Source organism: Excalfactoria chinensis, chromosome 11 (assembly GCF_039878825.1).
Source record: "Excalfactoria chinensis isolate bCotChi1 chromosome 11, bCotChi1.hap2, whole genome shotgun sequence".
Lineage (NCBI taxonomy): Eukaryota > Metazoa > Chordata > Aves > Galliformes > Phasianidae > Excalfactoria > Excalfactoria chinensis.
In genome coordinates, this window is record NC_092835.1 from 10,150,001 (window position 1) to 10,172,016 (window position 22,016).

The window sequence follows — 22,016 nt, forward strand, 5'->3', positions numbered from 1 at the left end:
TTTTCAATCATGATCATTTATATCCAACTGGCCAAAATTAAGCTCTTTTGATCCATAAGCATTCATAATTACACAGCGCAGGTAACATTAGTAGTCAATATAATAAAACTTCATCTTTATTGAAGCATCTCTTGTTTCTACAGCAGTTCTTTAATCTATCTCAATAGATTTCTAGTGTACAGCTCATATAGATTTGGTCAGTGACAAGGGTTAGAGTAGTCTTGTAGAACATTTACTTGTAGCTGTGAAAAGCCCACATTCATCAGAGGATTAGGTCGATCAGATTGTACCAGGATCAATGGAAGGACTGTGTGATCCCTCTTAGGCTGTAACATGTTCACCTTCTTTGGAGAGAATTCACATACACACACATTTCTCTGTCTTAAAGCCATTTATCTCAGAATGTCAAATTGCAATAATTAACCATTATTGATCTTAAATTCAATTAACTTCATTAACACAGGTCATGATGAGGGTGCTTGTAAGGGAAAGGCTCTTGACAAGTGTCTTTTCTTATATGACATTGAATGTTCACAATTGTGACTATAAACTATTCATATTGTGCCATAGGAGCATCTTTTAAAAATGACAAGGGTTTGGTTGGTGGCTCTGAGGAGACGTTTTAATCCCCTCCCCCTCATCTTCTGGTTCTCAGGGTTTTCCAGTGAATTTTCTATTCAGGAATCAGTGAACCATTTGTTTCTAGCACATTATCTTAGTGTGGCATTATAGCAAAACCCACCTATTCAAATACCCTTCAGTTCAATAGCTAGAGCTGGAGATAGAGGCTCATTTACAAAAGAGTATATTAGTATAGTTAGCAAATGAGTGAAATGAATATTCAGTGCTTTTTTTTTGTTGGTTTTTTTTTTTTTTTGCTATCCATACAAAACAAGTGGGGGCCATCTTGTAGAGGTAATCCTTTGGATCTTTGCTTTCTCTAAGTCCTGAGATTCATGTAGTAGTCAATAGTTGTTTTTCTTAAATGAGAGCTGAATAAAAACTGTGAAAGGACACAAAGCTTTGTTGGCCCACAGTGAACTCCTTTTTTTTCATGGAGAAACTTCATTATAAGTACAAGTTCACAATAGCTTAAATTGTGATTGAAATCATTTGGATTTCTACTATACCATTCATACCTTTGTATGGACTTTATTGTAAGTACTCGCTGCAACCAAAATAGCTATTGAAAGTACTGTGTGAAAGGCTTCAATGGGAATTTCAAGTTTGCAAGAAAAATGAAGGCTGCAGCTCCAGGGATGTGTGTTAATGTTAGTATGATTAAACACAGATACACAGCCAGTGTTGTGGTCACTGTAAAGCTTGTAAGACGTGGGCAGTTTGGGAGCAACCGAAGATGTGGGGTGCTTAAAGGAAGTAAGGTGTAAGGGTTTTTCAGTCACCACAATTTTAAACTGCAATCAGAAGGCTCAGATAAATGAGGATAAAGAGAAACGACAGCATCAATTTTGTTCAAAAACAGATTTCTGTGACAATTAAATGGTCATTTTGCCACTAAATTTGCTATTTCCACTCTGCTATACAAAGCATTTACTGAAAAGAGGCCGGGCAGAAGCAGAATGGTTTGATTACTGCATTTGAAGAAACTAAAGTTCCCTTACAACATCTGTTTGCTCAGTGAAGGATTATAATAATTAAGAGCTATTAGAGCCATATTGAGAACTTTTATGCTCATGCCTGCTTATCCTGGATTTGACTGTGAATCTTGTATTAGTTTGGTGAATGCCCTGAGTGCTTTGCAGTGATTAAAAGAAAGATGCCACCCAAATGCTGATATCAGGCAGAGATTGCGTCACTGAGTGTTTTAGAACCAATTCATAAGTTCGTGTAGAGAATGTGGCTGTTCTTAGCAGTGGGTTTTCAGTGAATGTTATTGAAAAAAAATAAAATACAAAAAAAAATCCAAATATTTTTATTCTTTGGAGATTTTGGTAAATATTTTTTGTCTACTTGAGGAAATGGTAGTTCTATGCATAAAAAATCCCATGAAGAGTCCAAAAACCAGTGTACCTCCTAAATCAAAATCAGGGGCAAAGCATAACATGAGGCTGTTTTCTCTACTTATTTCTTGCTGTAATATAAGTTTGCCTGGAGTGGGATAATCTAATACGTGTGTAGTACATTACGCAAAGCAACTGTCTTAGAAACCAAGAGAAAACCAGTTTTGTCTCACTTAGAGTGGATCACATTTACTTGTGATGAATAATTTATACAGCAAATGTAGATTTTTTTTTTTTTCTTGTTACTAATGCACATACTTAATTGTATTTGTTAAGTTTATGTGAATGTTTTCAGACTGTGGGGCTACTAGTGAGCTGTTTACACCAACAGTTTGTGTCTGGCTTTTGAGCCCCCCAGTGCTGCCCCCCTCTCTGGCTGGCTAGCTGGCTCATGAGCCTCCCAAGGTAAGAGCTTGGTATTCCTACAGTGAGCTTCGGTGCTTTGGTGACCATTTGTGTCTTTGGTGTGCTGACAGGAAGGGCACCCTTCCCATTGACCTGCAGGGTGGGGAGGAAGAGGAAGGCACTCTGAGTATTGATGGCCATCAATCTTGAACCAAACAGCAAGTGAGAATTCCCAGTGGGTGTTCACAGTCTTTGTTTCGTATGTACCTGTTTGATCTAATTCTGACAGTACTAGTGAAAGATGGTTTATGCTGTGACAGGAAAGGCCAAGGCATTTTTTTTTTCCCATTTCTCTTCCAACAGGATCAGCCAGACATTCCAGGCTCATCCTCATAGGGCCCATCAAAATCTCTGCTGTCCTCAAGTGCAAAATACAATAGCAAGCAATGGCCTTTTGTCCTCACAGAAGCCCATAGTGTTCACATGGCGATCGTGTGCTGCTTTTGGTCATCAACTGGGGGCATGCAGAGCGGGACATAAACTGTCCCCCTGCTTCTGTGCAGCAGTGTTTAAAGAAGCCAACTCTGTTGTGTATATGTGGCTACAAATTCAGGAGAACAAAACAGAGATCTGTTTTTCCTGACCAGGCAGGCTCTCTTAACTGTTAGACCGGTTTCTCATAAGCATGATGCTCTCTTCCAACTGTATTTTAGAAAAACCCTGCCCAACAAGTTGAATTCAGGGAGTTCAGGCCAGTGGCAGAAAGCAAGGCAGAGCACAGCCTTGGAGGAGTGGAGCATGATCCATCATCTTTCATCTCTAGTGCAACCCTAGTGGAACTTATGCTCACAGTCTACATTGAAGTCTTCCTCTGTGCTGGGAGCAGAAAGCTCCATGGGGGAGGGATGGGACAATTCCTCTCCTCATTTTAAAAGCCTTCCCTATTTTCCCCATTGTCGAAAGGAGTTTTTTGGCAGTGTGCAGATTCAGCATTTACTGGATCCTAGCAGCTTGGATCAGAGGAGATTTTTAACCACAGACTTGAGATTTTGCACAGTGCATGCACCTGTGGGTATTCCATTGGGTATTTTATCCTTAGTAATTGTTTAAGCTGAAAACTGTCAATTATTTTCAATTATACACGTAGGTTGCAGTCACATACACACACTGTGAAGAAGCACAGGAACAGAAACACAGGCTTAAGCTTTCTTGTCATGTTTTGTGTAAATAGCTTCATTATATATATTAACCTGTAGGAGTTGTATGCTTCTTTACTTGTCTTCTTGTCTGGCACTGGGCAAGCAATTTTTAACTTCCTTGGATTTCCAGGTCTGCAGCTATAAACTATGGATAAGAACAGGGTTGCTGTTGCTGTGAAGAGTAAAGCACTCACTGAATCTTTTGAACGCCAAATTACAGTGATGTTTTCCAGTGGTGCTAGGTTGTTTCTAAGCCAGCATTTAATATAATAGCATTCCATTTTTTCAGGTGTGTATTTAATGAAGGAGATAATACATGAATGTGAGCTTTGCACAGGAATATCTCATTTAACAATTGTCTAAACAGTGTTTGGTTCTAGGAAGATAAATGCCTCCTTTAGCAGAATTAGTAGCAATTTTTGAATGTTTACTGTTTTCATTTGTAGGTTGCCACTGTGGTACCTTTCATATGGCAGAGTTAAGTCTGAAGTCAAAAGGAGATGGGAATTTTCACCCTCCTTTGAACTGCACAAAAGCTGGGGGAGTATATAGCACAGTGACATGAGGAAAAGGTCCTTGCCATTGACTTGCTTTGCTCTGGTTCTGCTTGCTTTTGCTCTGAAGGCCCCAACTGTAATGACATGTAAACTCAGTTTTTGTTCCCATCTCTTCACTGTGTACTCTTTTCCATGTAATTCTCAACTCTTAGCACTTAGCAGTTAATATGAGCTCTGTGAAGTTACTCCAAACATAATACCAGGCCAGGATGCTGGATTAGAGCAGCTGAGTAGCTTCCTTTGGCCTGTTTCTAAGCTCTTTGTATCAGATAGCTGCTGCAGTATATTCATAAAGAAACAAACAGAAGTACACTTCAAAGTTTCTGGTGCTTAATGATAGCCAGCCATTAGATTGGTGTGCTGGGTGACATCCATCCATGCACTGATTCCCCGGTAACTTCATAGGACAGCATTATTGGTGTGAAAATGCTGCAAGTGTATCAACATAGCAGGAAAAAAAAAACACCCAAACAGCTAAACAAGCATGAGTGATGTACACCGCATCAAACCAGCATGTTCAAATGAATATTCTTGATCTTGCCAATGGGCAGAATAATCAATTTTGGAGTAGGACTGTACCTTAGTGCAGGGTACCACCCACTTCAGCCAACAGGTGAGAGAAATGTTGACCTCTCCACCTGGAACCAACATTTCTCTTCCACAACAGACAGCAGAGCCCCTGTAAAATGGAACTTTTGACCTTTCTAACAGGTCAAGATGCTGGATAATCAGCATGGCCATGCCTGTTTATGGGCAGTGTTGCCACATGCCACTCAGGGGAGCAGGGAAGCTCTCCTGCTTCCCCCTTCTGCCACCTCCTGAGGAGTACACTAACAGCTCTGCCATGTGGTGAAGTCTCAAACACACTTTCAGCTACATGTGAATTATTAGTCAGTCTCCATATAGAAATAGCTTATGTGGGTGAGATGTTTGCCTTTCTTCCTGTAAGTGAAAGGCCTACGGAGTGGGAGTTTTCTAACAGACTAGCTCCTATATGCCTACAGTTATGTTAGGTCTTTGATTGACTCCGTCCACTGGGTTTTCTCTTGCCTCTCTTCATTAATTGTGTGAGAAGGGTCCATTGGCACAGTCAGAGCATCTCAGGACTTCTGTTTCCTCTTGGCATTTCCTTGGCTTGTGTTCAGGCTGTGCCCCGTATTGGCTGAATGGCTCCACAAAAACTGTGGCCTCTTCAAAGATTTTTTTCTGTAGATTGCTTAAATTGCTTGTTTGTTTGTTTGAAAAGGGTAACTCCTCAGATGACCATATCCTTCTTACTCTCAGCCTCTTCCTTCTGTTCTCAAGGTGAGAGATGAAAATGGGTTCAGGTTTTGTTAAGGGGGTAAGAAGTTTTTTTCAAGATGCACTCAAAAATCAGCTGGTTTAGGAAACGAAACTTACTATTAAACAATGATTTCAAACCATGCATAAATAAGTAATAAAGTTGGTTGTGATTTTCTAATATAAGGCTGCCTTTGGTTAAAGCCAAAATAATTACAAGGAATTGAAGTATTTTGATGAACCACTGGATACTTGACTTTTGTAGTCAAACACTTTCTTCCTGTGAGAAGAATATTTGAACTTTTTGATACTTTTTCAAGGGAAAAGCTTGTATTCTAGTTTTTATATATACCAGTAAGTTATTTAAAATAAAGCATTGGTGAAAAAAAAGCACATAATTAAATCAAGACATTTCAAAAATACTCCAATTAAATATAAGCCAAAATATGTGGTCTCAGATGCATACAGTGTATACATGTATATAATGTCTGTGGAGTCTGTAGTTCTTCTGGTGTCTACATAGAGAGAGGTCCATCAGTTTATTAGTGTCTATACAAGATGTATCTATATACATCATTTTAGGTAGTGATGTATCACAATTTATTTCCACTGGCAAAGAAATGATCCATAGCTCAGTTATGAAGGTAATTCCCTCTTCTGTGGAAATGAATTCCATTATACCACAGCTTACATTTATATATTTATATCAAATGTGTTAATTTTATTTTTACCTAGCAGTTTAATTAATAATTACAACAAATATTAATGAAGGAACTGTCTGTTCTCAATCTCTGTGTAGCTGCAACTGCAGTAGGTTTCGGAATCCCTTTAATGCCCTCATCTTCTGTAGGAACTGAGAGCCTCCCTATAGAACTACTTCCCATCTTCTGTCAAATGCTGTGTCGCAGTGACAGCAGTACTCATCTTGCAGCCACTTTCCTGTGGGCTCTGATGTCCTACAAGATGTAAACTAAAAACTTTTTGGAGAACTGTGACTTTTTTTCTTCTTTGACACTGGGAAGTGAAAAACACAAATATAGAAGCACATAATTTCTTTCATTTCCATTCTTATTAACTTCTTCTGCTGTTAGGGTTGCCTTTAAAGTGTTTTTTTTTTTACCTCATACTTTGCTGTCAAGGCATTGAAGAACAGTTGTACAGATGCCCTGCTGCTTAGGCATTACTTTGCACTTGAAACACATCAAACCAAGAGTCTCTCTTTCATTTCTTTTTCCTAATAAGAAGCAAGTGGCTGAGTAAGGGTGGCCTGCAGACAGTGCTTCTTAAAGACAACCTCCACCAGGCAGTAGATCTTGGTGAAAAGTTGCAGGGTTCATTGTTTTACCATCACCTCCTGATTTTATTCTTATTTTCTATGTAGTGTCTTTGCTTTTCCTGTAGGTGCTTAACCTAAGATGAAATCTCTTTGCCTTCCTTGTCCTACTTTCTGTAACAGCAAAGCTGTCACCTTCATCTGCAAGCAGACAGCACCAGTTGTCCCACTCCTTGGAGCCAAGTGTGGTGAGGTCAGCAGGATCAGAGCTTCCCATTCTGTTTGGTGGTGTGGAATTGTCTTTTGGCTTTAACCCTCTATCCTCATCTGTCCCACATACTGATAACAGTTTAGCAGGGTTTTCTGAGGAAGAGATGTGCACATTGTGTGTTGCATCAACCCTTTGAGGACAAGGCTTCAGGGAGTGATGAGCCCTTCAGCCACTGTAAACTTAAATGTAGGTGCTGGAAATCTTTTAGAATGGCCCAAATCTGCCATTATGTTTTGGTCCAGGATTTGGTGGGTTGCCTCCTGCTGCTATGCTCCAGCCCTGAAGGCAAGTGCTAGGTGACCAGCCCTTGGAATAAGATAGAAGCTTCTTGCATAATCCACTGAGGGATGTGTTAAAGGGCTGAGGAAGTTGGAAGTAAGTTGTGTTTCATTCCTCCTCTCCCTTGTGCAGTGGAAAGAGTGGAAGGAGTTGTTCAAAGTGTCACTTTGTGAAAGTTGCAGAGTTAAATTCCACACTGTCATTTGTGTCTGGATTAAAGACTGATGTCACAACTTGGCTTTGCAACTTGAGCTTAGGAAGGAGAACAGCTACAGAGGAGGCAGCTCCTGGTTAACACGCAAATATGCTTGATAGTTGGTGAAAAGGGCAAAGAAAGCATGAAAGGTAAATAGATTTACATTTAAATGAGCCATATGCTGGAGGTTTTCCCCAGTATAAAAGTCACTCTTGAACAAAACTGTGAATGTGACAATATGAGTGTTTCATCCAAACAAAATTCATAAGTTTTTAATAGGAGAAACAAAAATTTAAAGAAAACCACACAAAATAGGGACTTGGTTCTGTGCCCCTATCTGTGTTGGTGAGAACAGGAGTAACTGCATGGTGTGCAGGGCCCAGGGCTTTGGTACCACTGCTTGAGAATGAGCATGCAGTGGACAGAAGGAGCAAAGAATGGGTACATTTATAGGGTGCCTTGGTCTTTCATCTCAGCCTGCAGGTGTGCAGGTCTTGCTAATGCAGGCAGAGTGACAGTGACCTTGGATTTTATGTCCTAAAAGGAGAGTTTGTCTTCAATTTCACATGAAGCAAAAGAATGGGAGGGTTAAAAGAAATAACTCCACAAGATAGAAAAGGAAAAGGGTACATTTGATTCCAGATCATTGGTTCATGCTGTCATTTCTTCCTTCCATCTTCCCTTATTCTTATCACTTGGATCTTTGGCGTGGTTCAGACTGAGGCAGTTGTTAGCCAGTTGTTTACATGTTAGCAGTGATTGCTTATTTTTTTGCTATCAGCTTTAGAATATAATTTTAACCCATATGCTTTCCTTTGTTGAAGATTTGGTAGAGTTTAGAATCATGATGGAAGGAATAATTGAGATGAAAAGGAATCTGTACCATGTTTAAGAGAACAAAAGTACTGAGTAAAATCCATCTTCTTAGGTGTTAAGTTCTTTATAGTGGTTTCATTGGAAGCATTTGCTGGATAGACATTAATCCTGGCTATAGATTGCCAGCATGATTGGTGTGTACACAAAATAAGAATCTTGAATTCTTTCAAGATATTTGGAAAAATCATAAAATGGAATGAAAGAGAGCGGCTCTATTTCCTTAGAGCACATATGCCTCCTTTTAAAGTCTGATCTTAACAGCATTTTCAAATTAATAAAATAATTGAAAGTTTTTAAATGTAATTATATCAAACTACGTTCATACGAATGTTATAAATAAGAACTTTGCTGCTGCGTTACTCTTCTGTTTTGGAATGACCTGAGCTGAAATACTTAATCACAGTTATCTGTTGTTTCATGTGATGTGTTTGTGCTTTCAGAGGTTCAGCAACTATTCTGTAGGTCAGTTTATATAATTTTATGTGCTTGGAGGCAGACTTGCTACTATTCAGCCTTGTGAGAAACAGCAGTGAATGTTTTGTATTTCCTAACTGAATGAAGAAGTACTGCATATGAAACTGAAAGTCTGATTTCATTGTTGCTTGTAACAGCTGCTGTTTTCTTTTGTGATTTTCTGGCAACATTTAATCACAATTTGGAAGGTTCAAGACTGTATATGTGATATCTACTATACTGTTCTACATTTTTCTGTCTGTGAGCTAGAGTAGGTGTTCTTGGGATGCTAATCATTATCTTCTTTGCATTATTGCCTACATAAACAAGCTATAGATGTGTTTATGATACAGATACCCACACATTCCAGATGAAGAAGGTCAAAAGCCAAGTATCCTTACCCCTAGTCTACTGGAAACACGTTCTTTTGAAGTTTGTAATTGTAATTGTGAGAGATTGCAAGCAAATTGTAAATTCCACTGAATACAGAACAGCTGCAAATTAACTCGCTATAGAAAAATAGATTATTTTTATCAATTAATGATCCCTCTCTTAACCTAACCATAGTTTTCTTTCCTGAAGGAAAAACTAGGGTAGCCTTATTGTATGTAGAATACGTGCACAGAAGCAGTGGAGAAAAAGAGAATGTGTTTACTGTCAGTTCCCAACTATCCTATTCAGGAAGAGTATCTTAAATTTACATCACCAGTTGCATTACTTGAGAAGGAAAAAAAGACAGGATCCCTGTTGGGTGTCTGTGTAGCTTATGCTGAGTAAATATTGACAAAGTAGTCTAAAGAGCAAACACTTTGACATTTGTAAGGTCCACTGGAAGGTCTTGTATATATTTATACAGCAAGAATGAGTACAGCATACCAATTTTCTTGAACTAGCTCCTGACATAGCTCCTGACATAATTCTGCACGGGCTTTCTTGTTGAGAAAGGTATGTTTAAATGTGAATGGGTCATTTGTTATACCCATAATGAATATCCTTCAACTGCTCCTAGTGAGTTGTTTCAGAAGGTTGTGTCACCTCCTTTTACTCTTTCCTCCTTTAAAATATGATACTCCTAAAAATGATAACTTCTTGAAAATCTCATTTTTTGATTATTGCAACTGGGGATTCTTTTACTCTGTAGGAATTTTTGATGTTTGTTGTACTCTATATTTATTAAGGATTGAGTCTCAAAACTGTAATGAGCAAAAAATGCTTGCTTAATTTAAATTGTGAATCTGTCTGTTAAGAAATGCATTAGGGGTAGGAGAAGCATAAGACATATTAATTGACAGACAGGAACTGCTGTCTCTGAGGTTGATACAAGTAATTTATTACTTTAGAAATGAATGCCACCTCCAGAATGTGCTTCATTAATTTCAAATTTAGTTTTAATTTCAAGCTGTTGCCCCTTGAGAAGAATAAGGTGGCAAATTATGTTTGAAGAGCAGATTTTTTTCTTGCTCAGAAGAAACACTAAATTTTAACTGTTTAATTTTACAAATAAGTGCAGTTCTTTGGCGGAAGCACTTGAGTAAAAGTATGATCAGCAGAAACTAACTTATTTTTCTTCTCTTCACAATAGCCTATGTTTCAGATGAACTAAAAGCAGCAGCACTGGTGGAAGAAGATGTGGAAGCTGATGAAAACACAGCTGATGGAGAACCTTCTGCAAAATATGCATGTCCAGAAAAAGACTTCAGTAAGAACTGCCAAAGCTACCAAAACTCTCCAGCAGCTGAATTTTCAAGCCATGAAATGGACAGTGAGTCACATATCAGTGAGACGAGTGACCGCATGGCAGACTTTGAGAGCAGTTCTATTAAAAATGAAGAAGAGAGCAAGGAGGTTTCAATACCACTTGAAGACTCTACTGTATCTGATAGTTTAGAACAAATGAAAGCTGTATATAACAACTTCCTCTCCAATTCCTACTGGTCCAATCTCAATTTGAATCTTCACCAGCCAATTTCAGAAAAAAACAATGGCAGCAGCAGCAGTAGCAGCAGCAGCAGCAGCAGTTGTGGAAGTGGCAGCTTTGACTGGCACCAGACTGCGATGGCTAAAACACTGCAGCAAGTTTCTCAGAGCAGAATTCTTCCTGAACCTAGCCTTTTTAGCACAGTTCAATTGTACAGACAAAGCAGTAAGCTTTATGGCTCTATATTTACTGGAGCCAGTAAATTCCGCTGTAAAGACTGCAGTGCTGCCTATGATACTTTAGTAGAATTAACAGTGCACATGAATGAAACGGGACATTATCGAGATGACAACCATGAAACTGATAACAATAACCCTAAAAGATGGTCCAAACCTCGTAAACGTTCTTTGCTTGAAATGGAAGGGAAAGAAGATGCCCAGAAAGTATTAAAGTGTATGTACTGTGGTCATTCATTTGAATCTCTTCAGGATTTGAGTGTTCATATGATCAAAACAAAACACTACCAAAAAGTGCCTCTGAAGGAGCCTGTTACACCTGTAGCAGCTAAAATTATCCCAGCTACTAGAAAGAAAGCATCGCTAGAGCTTGAACTTCCAAGTTCTCCCGATTCCACAGGTGGGACACCAAAAGCACCAGTCTCAGACACCAACGATGCACTTCAAAAGAATTCCAATCCTTACATTACACCAAATAATCGCTATGGTCACCAGAACGGTGCCAGCTATGCCTGGCACTTTGAAGCGAGGAAATCTCAAATTCTGAAGTGCATGGAATGTGGGAGTTCTCATGACACTCTGCAGGAACTCACTGCCCACATGATGGTGACGGGACATTTCATTAAAGTCACCAACTCTGCCATGAAAAAAGGGAAGCCTATTATAGAAGCCCCTGCGACGCCTGCAATAACATCCTTAGTAGATGAGAAGGTCCAGTCTGTGCCGCTAGCTGCCACCACTTTCACATCTCCTTCCAACACGCCTTCTAGCGTTTCCCCTAAATTAAATGTTGAAATAAAAAAAGAAGTAGATAAAGAAAGAAGCACCGCTGATGACAAAATGAAAGATAAAGAAAAGTCAAGTGAGGATGAGGAGAAGTATGATATCTCTTCGAAATACCATTACTTGACTGAAAACGACCTAGAAGAAAGCCCTAAAGGGGGACTGGATATATTGAAATCTTTAGAAAACACAGTTACATCAGCTATAAATAAAGCCCAGAATGGCACCCCGAGCTGGGGTGGCTACCCCAGCATTCATGCTGCTTATCAGCTGCCTAATATGATGAAGCTGTCATTGGGCTCATCTGGGAAGAGTACACCGTTAAAACCCATGTTTGGAAACAATGAACTAGTATCACCATCTAAAAGCCAGCCCTTGGTATCTCCACCAAGCAGCCAGACCTCACCTGTGCCAAAAACGAATTTTCACGCCATGGAAGAATTAGTAAAGAAAGTCACTGAGAAGGTGGCTAAAGTAGAGGAAAAAATGAAGGAGCCCGAAGGAAAGCTTTCTCCAATGAAGCGTGCAACACCTTCACCGTGCAGTAGTGAAGTCAGTGAACCTCTTAAAATGGAGGCCTCCAACGATGGTGGCTTTAAAAGCCAACAAAACAGTCCAGTCCCTCAAAGAGATGGCTGCAAGGACAGTCCAACCGTAGAACCTGTGGAAAACGGGAAAGAGCCTGCTAAGTCAATTGTAGGTTCTTTAAGTAGCAGCACAGCTATCATTACTGATCACCCTCCTGAACAGCCATTTGTAAACCCGTTAAGTGCGCTGCAGTCTGTCATGAATATTCACCTTGGGAAGGCAGCAAAGCCATCTTTGCCCGCGTTGGATCCAATGAGCATGCTTTTTAAAATGAGCAACAGTTTGGCAGAAAAGGCTGCAGTGGCCACCCCACCTCTCCAGTCCAAAAAAACAGACCACTTAGACCGTTATTTTTATCATGTCAACAATGACCAACCCATAGATTTGACGAAAGGCAAGAGTGACAAAAGCTGCTCTTTGGGTTCAGCGCTTTTGTCATCCACATCGACATCTTCTGCATCTTCTTCATCTACAGTGACAACAGCAAAGACATCTGCAGTCGTGTCATTCATGTCAAACTCGCCGCTACGCGAGAATGCCTTGTCAGATATATCTGATATGCTGAAGAACCTGACAGAAAGTCACACATCAAAATCTTCCACACCTTCCAGCATATCTGAGAAATCTGACATTGATGGTACCACAATAGAGGAACCAGAAGAGAGTACGCCAGCTCAGAAAAGGAAGGGACGTCAGTCTAACTGGAACCCTCAGCACTTGCTCATCTTGCAGGCCCAGTTTGCAGCTAGTTTACGGCAGACTTCAGAGGGGAAATACATAATGTCAGACTTGAGCCCTCAAGAAAGAATGCACATTTCCAGGTTTACGGGACTTTCAATGACCACGATTAGCCATTGGCTAGCCAATGTGAAATACCAGCTCCGAAGGACGGGGGGAACTAAGTTCCTTAAAAATTTGGACACTGGGCATCCAGTGTTCTTTTGTAATGACTGCGCTTCACAGATCAGAACTCCTTCAACTTATATCAGTCATCTTGAATCGCATCTGGGTTTCAGGTTAAGGGACTTGTCCAAACTGTCCAGTGAACAGATTAACAATCAGATAGCACAAGCAAAGTCACCGTCTGAAAAGCTGGTGACATCCTCTCCAGAGGAAGATATCGGAACTTCTTACCAGTGCAAACTTTGTAACAGGACTTTTGCAAGCAAGCATGCTGTTAAACTTCATCTTAGTAAAACACATGGGAAGTCACCAGAGGATCATCTTCTGTATGTTTCAGAGTTAGAGAAGCAGTAGCATTTGCTTTTGATTAAAATAACTGTAATTTGCTTTGAGGAAAACTGTCAAAGACGCCTTAAAGCTACTGTTTAATTCTTGGCACATGTTCTTATTTTAACTCCAGAGTCGCTCTGGGCTGAACTGTTTTGTATAACTGTACAGTGTTTAGAGGTGCATAATCAGCTGTTGTTACTGGTAAAATATGAAGGTTAAAATGCAGTGGTAAGTGTTTGGAACTTTGTGTAAATTGGATTTAGTTGCTATGCATCCCTCTGATGCATCAAGCTGCATGCATTAACAGACAGTTTAATTAAGCATTTATAACTGATTCTGGTGCACTTTTTTCATGTGACCTAAGTGTGCTGGTATTTCTCACCCTGTAATCTTTAGCCCTCTGAGTACTTTGAAGCACTTTTGCATTAATTTGGTAAAAATGTATGGATATGGTTTTTTTTAAACCCTTACCAGCTTAGTTCTGATTACAAATATGAACCTCCATTTATGCAGAGGTGTCTCACACCTTGAAATTTAAAAAATATGATTTTCACATTGAAACATAGATGTATATATTGTATAGATTTCAAAATCTCTTATGGAAAATGTGATTGTGGTTAATGCCATTTTCTTTTTCTTCAGCATTTTTAGCGACAGTGTTTTTTGTACCTGATAACCCCAGGTATGAACTGCTATATATAGTGTATATTTCATTTTTTAGGCCTAACGGTTTTTCTTTTAACATCAGAACGTTGTAAATTGTATGATGAAAGATACCACAGATAGCATTTATAAAGTATTCAGAAACATTATTCTTAAAGCAAAGTATGTTTTGTTTTGTTTTGCTATACAGTACATCTATATTAATAGAGGTTCATGTTTAAATTATACATATTTATTAGCGTTGCTATCATTTGTTTGTTGTTTTTTCCTTTCTTTTTACTTGTTCTTTTTTAAAACCGTCTAAAGAAACAGAAGCCACGGACTGCATTCCTGGCATGCATTATAACTGTTTTGCACAACGTGACTTTTAAAGGTATTTATTAGTAAAAAAAAAATAATAAAATAATAATAATAAAAGAAAATAAAAAGAGAAAATTCAAAATAAACTCAGTGCTCAAAGGGTTAAATCTATTTGAAAAACTTGTACTGTATTTCCTAAACATTGATAAAGCCTTTAAAATGTTTGTACTGTAATACTTTGCTTAAAAGTTATGAGGCATTCTGTGATATAACCTCTTTTACTTATTTATAAGCGCTCTTGGTTGTTATTTCCTATTGTAGAATGCCTTTTTATTTCAATTGGTAACTTTCTGTTTTGTTCTGCCTAATTATTCTCCCAAGATTCCATACTGCAGCTTTATCTTTAGGCATATGAAAGGTAACCCGTGGTTACCAGCACACTAAGTGATTCTGTTCGTCTCCATTTTTGGCAGTTAATTTGCAGAAGTAACTGACAGCTGACACCATATGAGAATCTATGTATAAAATATTGGCATGTAAACAGCACAGACACTGTAATGCACTCTGTGCCCTGTTTTGTTGTTGACAATGAAGCACCATTATATGACTCTTCATATAACCTTTTTTTCTACAGCAGCATTAAAATTGTCTTTTTGCTATAATTTTGTGTTGCGTTCACAATTATGTCTGAAATGTGCTACGACTAATGAGCACATTAAAATTAAATTGTATGCTATCTGTTTATGACTGAAGCTTGAGTAGGTTTCTTCATCTGCCAGGTGCTGGCAGTCAAAAGCTGCACATAAATCACTGGAGTTTTAGTGAACTTTAGCATTTAAAGAGCAGGGTAGCACTTATTCAAAGGCTGCATTAACAATTTTTTTTTCCCCCGGAACAGATAAATGAGCATTATAACTCCTTTTTAAACATCAGGTAAGGCTGGCTGCGAAGACAGGCTTTAGAAGCAACGTGTGGCAAAGCAAACTGGCACTTCTCTGCGCCTGCAGCCCAGCGGGGAGCTGTGCTGCTGTGCCTGCCCAGCTGGGCACACGTGTTGGAACAGCACTGCCGTGCTCCTGGGGCAGCCAGAGGGGCACCTGCAGCTGCAGAGCTCTCAGAGCCACTGGGAAAGGAAAGCCTCTGCTGGCCTTCAGTGCTGGGGTACAGTGGGGAAGAAAGGTGGATAAATGTGTCGAATGAATGGGAGTGTTTAGATGAGAATGACGGGTTGCTACTGGTATTGACAGGTCACCCCCACCAAAATCATTGGAAACAATTTACATCTCCAAATTACCTGTATAACTATGCACGTTAATAATGTCTTTTGCCAGGCAGGTGAAATCAGAGGCTAGGAATGTTTCAGGGAACCAAAACCACCATTGTGGCACTTAGGAATCATGTTTTGATTGAGAGCTGCTACCATCTGAATGCCAAATCTCCAGTTTATTTTGCTTTAAAAAAAATAATCCACTGTCTTCCAAGAAGTGAATTAAATGTATTCTGTGCTCTTTCTTCTTCCTCTCTGACCATGAAAGCCATTGCCATGTCTCGCCCCGTGTAACTGAGTGTTCTGTTCATTCTGCAGCCAGTGCTGCTAAGAAGACTCGATGAATGGGATTCACAATTAGGGCTTTGCATTTTTGCCTCCTCTTTTGGCTCACGGTTGTATCTGATTTTAAGGTCATTTGTGTGTCCATGTTGTGGCCTTTGTGCAAATGCCAACAATGAAACCACAGCGCACAGTTCTGCTGTTTGCCAGCCCCATCCCAGGAGTGCTCGTTGTACCCAGGAGGTGCAGCCCAGCCAGCTCCTGCCCTCCAGGAGGACTCCCTGGCGGCCCTCTGTGCTTTTTTGCATATTGACGGTCTCAGCCTAAATGCAGGCACACTTTTTGCATCTACGGCAGAGAATTCCTCCTTTGAAAATTAGAACAGCTTAAATATAGTGTTTGGTTGCAAAGCAGAAACTCACACATAAGGAGACTGGCAGATTATTGCATATATTGTCAATCAATTTATTTTTAAGATGCACCGTTGACTTATAATAGTAATGGTAGAAGCTCTATATGCAATACTGCTATCTGGGGCTCAGGAGGGAGGAAAAGCAGGAGGCTGCTGTCTTTTGCAGTGTTCACTCTCCTTATTTTTTAAATACAGACAAGGGGTAGAAGACTGCAAACACCAAATGCCGCTGGTGCAGCTTCATGCAGTCTGATGAAGTCCCTCCCAGAGCCTGACCCTCTGGATCCGAATGTCCAGCAAGGAGGTGGAAACAGGTGAAATTTCAGGGAGCAGCCAGAATCTTTGTGTGTGCACCAGAAATGACTTTTAAAATACAGTTTTAAAACGTTCTTCAAACTTTGCAAATGAACGGCTACTTGGGATCTGCGTCTCCTCAGTTTATTAAAATAAAGTTCAGCTTGCATTTCAGAACCTTCAGGACTGGCATACCAATGTGATTTCACACCATCAAGAATTTAGAGAATCAGTGAACTGGAATAATGTCCTTTCCATCAATACACTGATATGTATATTGGCACAGTAACCATTAGTGCTAACCAAATCACCATCCTGACTATATGAAGATAATTTTTGTCCTATTAGACATGAAGGTACAAAGGTAGGATTTTAAAATATGTACCTGAGTTCCACCTTTTGCCTTGTGTTTGTTGTTTTATTTAGGAAGATGCAGATCAGATGGGAGAGAAAACAAAATGCCTCAAGAAGGAGTTTAAAAATGAGATTGTGATGGGTGGGAAGAGCTTTAAATCACAGGTGTATAAAGGTGACCCTGGTCTAACCCCACCCAAGTAGTGGCTTGTTGCAGCATACTGTATATCTTCCAGCCATCACATTTACGCAGTATCTTAAAATAACATTTGTGATAAATGTGCAATTTAACTAATTTATGGTGCTATGATGTGCTCAGGGCTACATGCAAGATGAAAATCTTAAATGGAGCTTGAACAGCTCACTTCACAACAAGAAATCAATATGCCAGATCTTAGCTGTTCACTGAAGTCAACATTTAGCAAATAAATAAAAAAATAAAGGCAACTAGAAGAACAAAAACAACACTGCCAGTAAATGCGTCTGTGAGTTTTAGTGAGCAAGAAACCTGTAATTAACCACAATATGACTTTCAAGCTAGTGTAAGGAACTTTCTGAAACCTCACTTTTCATGGAATCTTAATTATATACATGGGGTTTTTGTTGTTGTTTTGGGGGTTTTTGTATTAAAATTGAAAGTATATTGTTTTAGTTTTGCAGTTGCTTTTGTGGTATACACTGTATGTGATTTCTTATCTAAACCAAGGCAGATAAGTGTTATCAGCATGGGAATGATCTGTTACACTTCGAAACAGCTACATATCTTGGTATACGCAGCTAGGCACAAATGTGACTGCATTTTATGACAGCAGAAATGTTGGCAATAGTCTGAGATTTAAGAAAATATTGGCGTGCGCAGAAGAGGAGAACCTTTAATTTTGTAAGTTCTTATTTCAGCTGCAACAGAAAAAGAAGTAACTGTGGTGCAAGTGACGACAGAGACAACTGGTAATGAAGCTAACTTTAATACATTTTACATTTCAACATTTGCCTCCAGAGAGCCTTATGTATTTCTAAGGAAAAAATACCAAATGGTGGCAGTCATTTTTGCATACTTTCGTAGGTAACTTTTATATTGCAGAGAACGTGTTGGAGCTTTGCCGGGTGCTCAGTTACCCACGGTGCTCAGTGGATCAGAATGCAGAACCGGTCACAAAGCATGAATTGGTGGTGAAAAGTAAACAAAAGAGAGAGTTCCAAAGTTGCAAAACTTTGTGAAAAGTCACTGAGTTTTCACTGAGAAAAGAGTGAACCAATCATGTACGATCGGACGGTTGCAGAGGGAGCTCTCCTGTGTAACTGCCTTGGGTGATCCTAGTGCGCACATATCATCTCCAGCTTAAAGGACCCAGCAAATTCTCACCTCCTGAGCCTTGGCACTGAGCTGTGCCTTCCAGCCCTGGGTTGACCTGCTGCAGGGAAATGAGAGAAAAAGAAATAATTGCTGACTGCCATATGAAAGCGGTTTTGTTGCTCAGGGTGTGGTAGCAGTGAATTCTGTTGAGCTTTCAGTAATTATGCTGTAATAATGAAAAGCTTGTATATGTCCATGACTGTGAAACAGCCGCCCTCACTGAAGAGTATTTGCATAAGAAGTCAATTTCTTTTATTTTTTAACCAGTGAAGGAAGAAAGAATTGGGGTCATTTACAGAAGGGAGCAGAATTCTGTATTAAAGCATCGTTATACACGTGTGAAAGTGCTGGAGTAATCGGGGAGGTTACAATCTGTTCTCAGGCCTTGGTTTGGGGCAGTAATTTTCACTAAATGTTCAGCATGAGGAAGATGACTAAGTTTTACTAATGCTTAGCTTTATGATACTTAGCTTACCTGCTGTATCCATTATCTAGTACATACACAAACATGATGCAGGTGTTACATCAATTGATTTTTTTTTACCTGTAGTCATTTATTCTTTGTATCCTGCTACATGTTAGGGTAGTTAGTTGTTCGTTTGTTTGTTTGCTTTTCAGCAGTAAATTATGATATTTAGGTGGGACACATTAACTTCCTCAGCAGCTGTTGCTTGATTCACTTCACCATATTTATAGCTTGAAATGCACTTCTGGTTAAATCATCTTTTAAGATAATTAAAATCAGATACACACTTTAGAATGGATGGATACATCCACACCACTCACCAAATTCATTTATAGAGCCTTTATTGAAATGAAAACGTGCAACTGCAAATCATACTCTATACCGAGGTGCCCATCTTTCATCATGGGAGTGTTTAAAAAGTAAAATTAAAAATTACAACCCAGACCAACAATGCCAGAAGATGAAATTTAAAAGCAATAATGTAACGGGACATTTCTCTGCATTTCAGCTTTAAGGCTGTTGGTCTGTCTGAGGAAATAAAGGCAGTCATAGAGCAGGCAAGCAGAAAGGAGCGAGGGTATGGCCATTCTGCCCATCTCCCAGCTGCAGAGATGTTCAGATTTCAGGGGGCTGAGAAGAGCGCTGGTCTTTCGTCAGCTAATTTCCTGATTTCTTACCCTTTGATGCCTGAATGAAGGACTTTGGTCACAAGGGAAATGAATTTCAAATGATTTGGCATTGTAGAAAAGCCTGCATTAGGCCAGTCTGCCCCATCCCCTTTCCTGTGGAGAAGATAGTGACCATCTTTTTCTTAAATTCTATTTTTCACATCAAAAATATAAATGAAGAGAAGGTAACTTTTTAAACTTTAATATAAATTAACAATGAAAAATACTTCTTTATTAAGCTTCATCGTATCACATTCTTTCTTGCAGGGTAGGAAACGGGGGACATGTTTATAGCCGTCATAATTGTGAGTTAGTGACCTTTCTAGCCAAGCGAAATGAAATTACTTGAAAATGGAATTCTTTTTAATTGGCGCATTTGGAGGTGGCAGGGAAAGGAAGAGGGTTTGTTAAAGCGTGCGTGCGGTGTAAAGCCTGCAAAGAAGCGTGAGGCACGCCTGGAGTGTGCTCAGCTGCAAACCTGTGCAGAGGGAGAATGAGGGAGGTGTGTCGGGAAGCACAGCCGTGTTCTCGGCTCTTTTTTTCTAAGCTGGAGGTACAGTCACTGCAGTTCCGCCTCAGTGACCATGAAACCGAGTCGGCAGAAGCTGAAGGACTCCGCTCCTGAAAGCCTCATCAGGACTTGTCATCGCTCTAATGAATATCATTTAAATTGCTTTGTATATTGGTGGAGTTTGGATGTCGATTTAATTTGTGCATGTGTTTGAGTTCTTCTGCTTGGCTAGGCTAACAGAGAGCAACAGCCTAATGAAAAGTGAGTTGGTGACAGCGTGATGAGCCCCAACCCAATCAAATGTGTTTGAAGGGCTGTTTTGACAGGGATCTTAAAAGTAGATCTAGGAGAGAGGAGCACTGCTTTAGTTCTGTGCAATTGTTTCAGGCTGAGATTATTGCTCTTTGTACCTCCAAATGGTTGAAAAATTTCTGTGTTCTCTGGCTTGTGATAAAGCATGAGTTCATCACGGGGTGGTGTGTAGGGCAGCCTAGAGGTACGGGATCCCCATTGGGTGGGTGCCGGGATGCAGCCCTTGCCCTCTGCCTGCCCACCTGCCTGTGACTGAGGCCCGGCCTGCCAGGAGGCTGCACGGTGCTGGTAAAATAGTCACATACACCCTGTAAATTGCATCGAGTTCTCCAATTGCTGATCAAATGATTGCTTTTTCCCTCTTACATGCAGATTTGGAAGATAAAAATGTGGTCTTGATTTCTGTGTGCCACCAGGAAGACAAATCAGTTTCCAAACCAGAGCTGCTGTCAGAAGGGAAGCGCTTCCCTGTTGTATAGATGAGCCCAACAACAACCCAAAGAAATGATTGCACGAGGAAAATTGGATCACAAGAAAAATCTGCAGTCTGGGTACTCGTGTCTAAGAGATGATTAATATGTCAGACAGATTGTTCAGCAATGGTTCATGCAAACAGACCCGCTATAATTCTGCCAAAGTCAGTGAGATCAATGTGCTCTACTGAGTGATCGTGGCACTGACCACTCAAAGGAGAGCTCCTAAGGGCAGCAGTGACTTATGCTGATTTCACACCCCCCACGATATCAAAACATGAGTATCTCCAGCTTCCTCCGACCCAAACCTATGCAGAACTTTGAGGAGATACTTGCTGCCATCTGGGTGGTGGACGTAACACCTTCTCCATTGGGCCAGATTTTGTGAATGCTTTTAAAACTATTATTTTATTTTTTTTTTAAATATTGTAAGTATTTTAATGAAACCATTGCCCCCTGACTATTTACCATCAGTAATTTGAATGAAATTGCTTCAGTAAGCCTCTTACATTCAATGTAAGATTTGGGCAGAGGGGGAGAAAACTCAAAAGACAAAAGATGAAAGGAAATATGTGATAGAGTGTATGTAAGTCTGAAGGAGGAAAGGGGGAAAAGAAAAAGGGAAAAAGGAAAGGGGAGTAGAGCACAATCAAATTTGGGGCATGTAATTGAGTATGTAATGTTAAAAATATAAATTAGGTACTGGAGAAGCACAAAGCACCCACTTGTACTTCATTAATAGGGCTTTTATTAAAGGCACTAGAAGGGATTCCAAGGAGGGAGAGATCAAAACAGCAGTTTCATCAGCTATGGTATATTAGCATCTTCTCAGGAAGCGCTGAACAGCAGGCAAATCCACACCAACCCACAGGTGCAGGCACATTATATTATAAACAGTTCTGATCCCATAGAAACCTTCTGACACATGTGATACTCCCTCTTCCCTTGTTCCTGTACTCAGAAAGCTACTTTAACCCCTCTTCTACTGGACACAGCTCATGCTCAGTGCACTCCTCCCTTGGTAAGCAGCATGCTCTGCAAACGTGCTTTCCTCCTCCACAATCCTTGTAGCAGGCTGTTTGCTGGGCTTCCCTGCAAACCTCTCTTCAAAAGTAGTTGTTCTGAGAGGGATGGTAAAGGCCACTGACATG

At 39.9% G+C, this 22,016-nt stretch overlaps 1 protein-coding gene across 5 annotated transcripts in view; it reads left to right on the top strand.

Moving 5' to 3' along the window:
- TSHZ3 (teashirt zinc finger homeobox 3) overlaps positions 1-15,098 on the top strand; it is a 74,579-nt gene extending 59,481 nt beyond the window's left edge. For all 5 annotated transcript variants that reach the window (XM_072346827.1, XM_072346828.1, XM_072346826.1 and 2 more), the window contains one exon: positions 10,334-15,098. In XM_072346827.1, the coding sequence (XP_072202928.1) occupies positions 10,507-13,533 (3,027 nt within the window). In that variant the 5' untranslated portion in view covers positions 10,334-10,506 and the 3' untranslated portion in view covers positions 13,534-15,098. The remainder of the gene's footprint in view (positions 1-10,333) is intronic.
- The last annotated feature ends 6,918 nt before the right edge of the window (positions 15,099-22,016 follow it).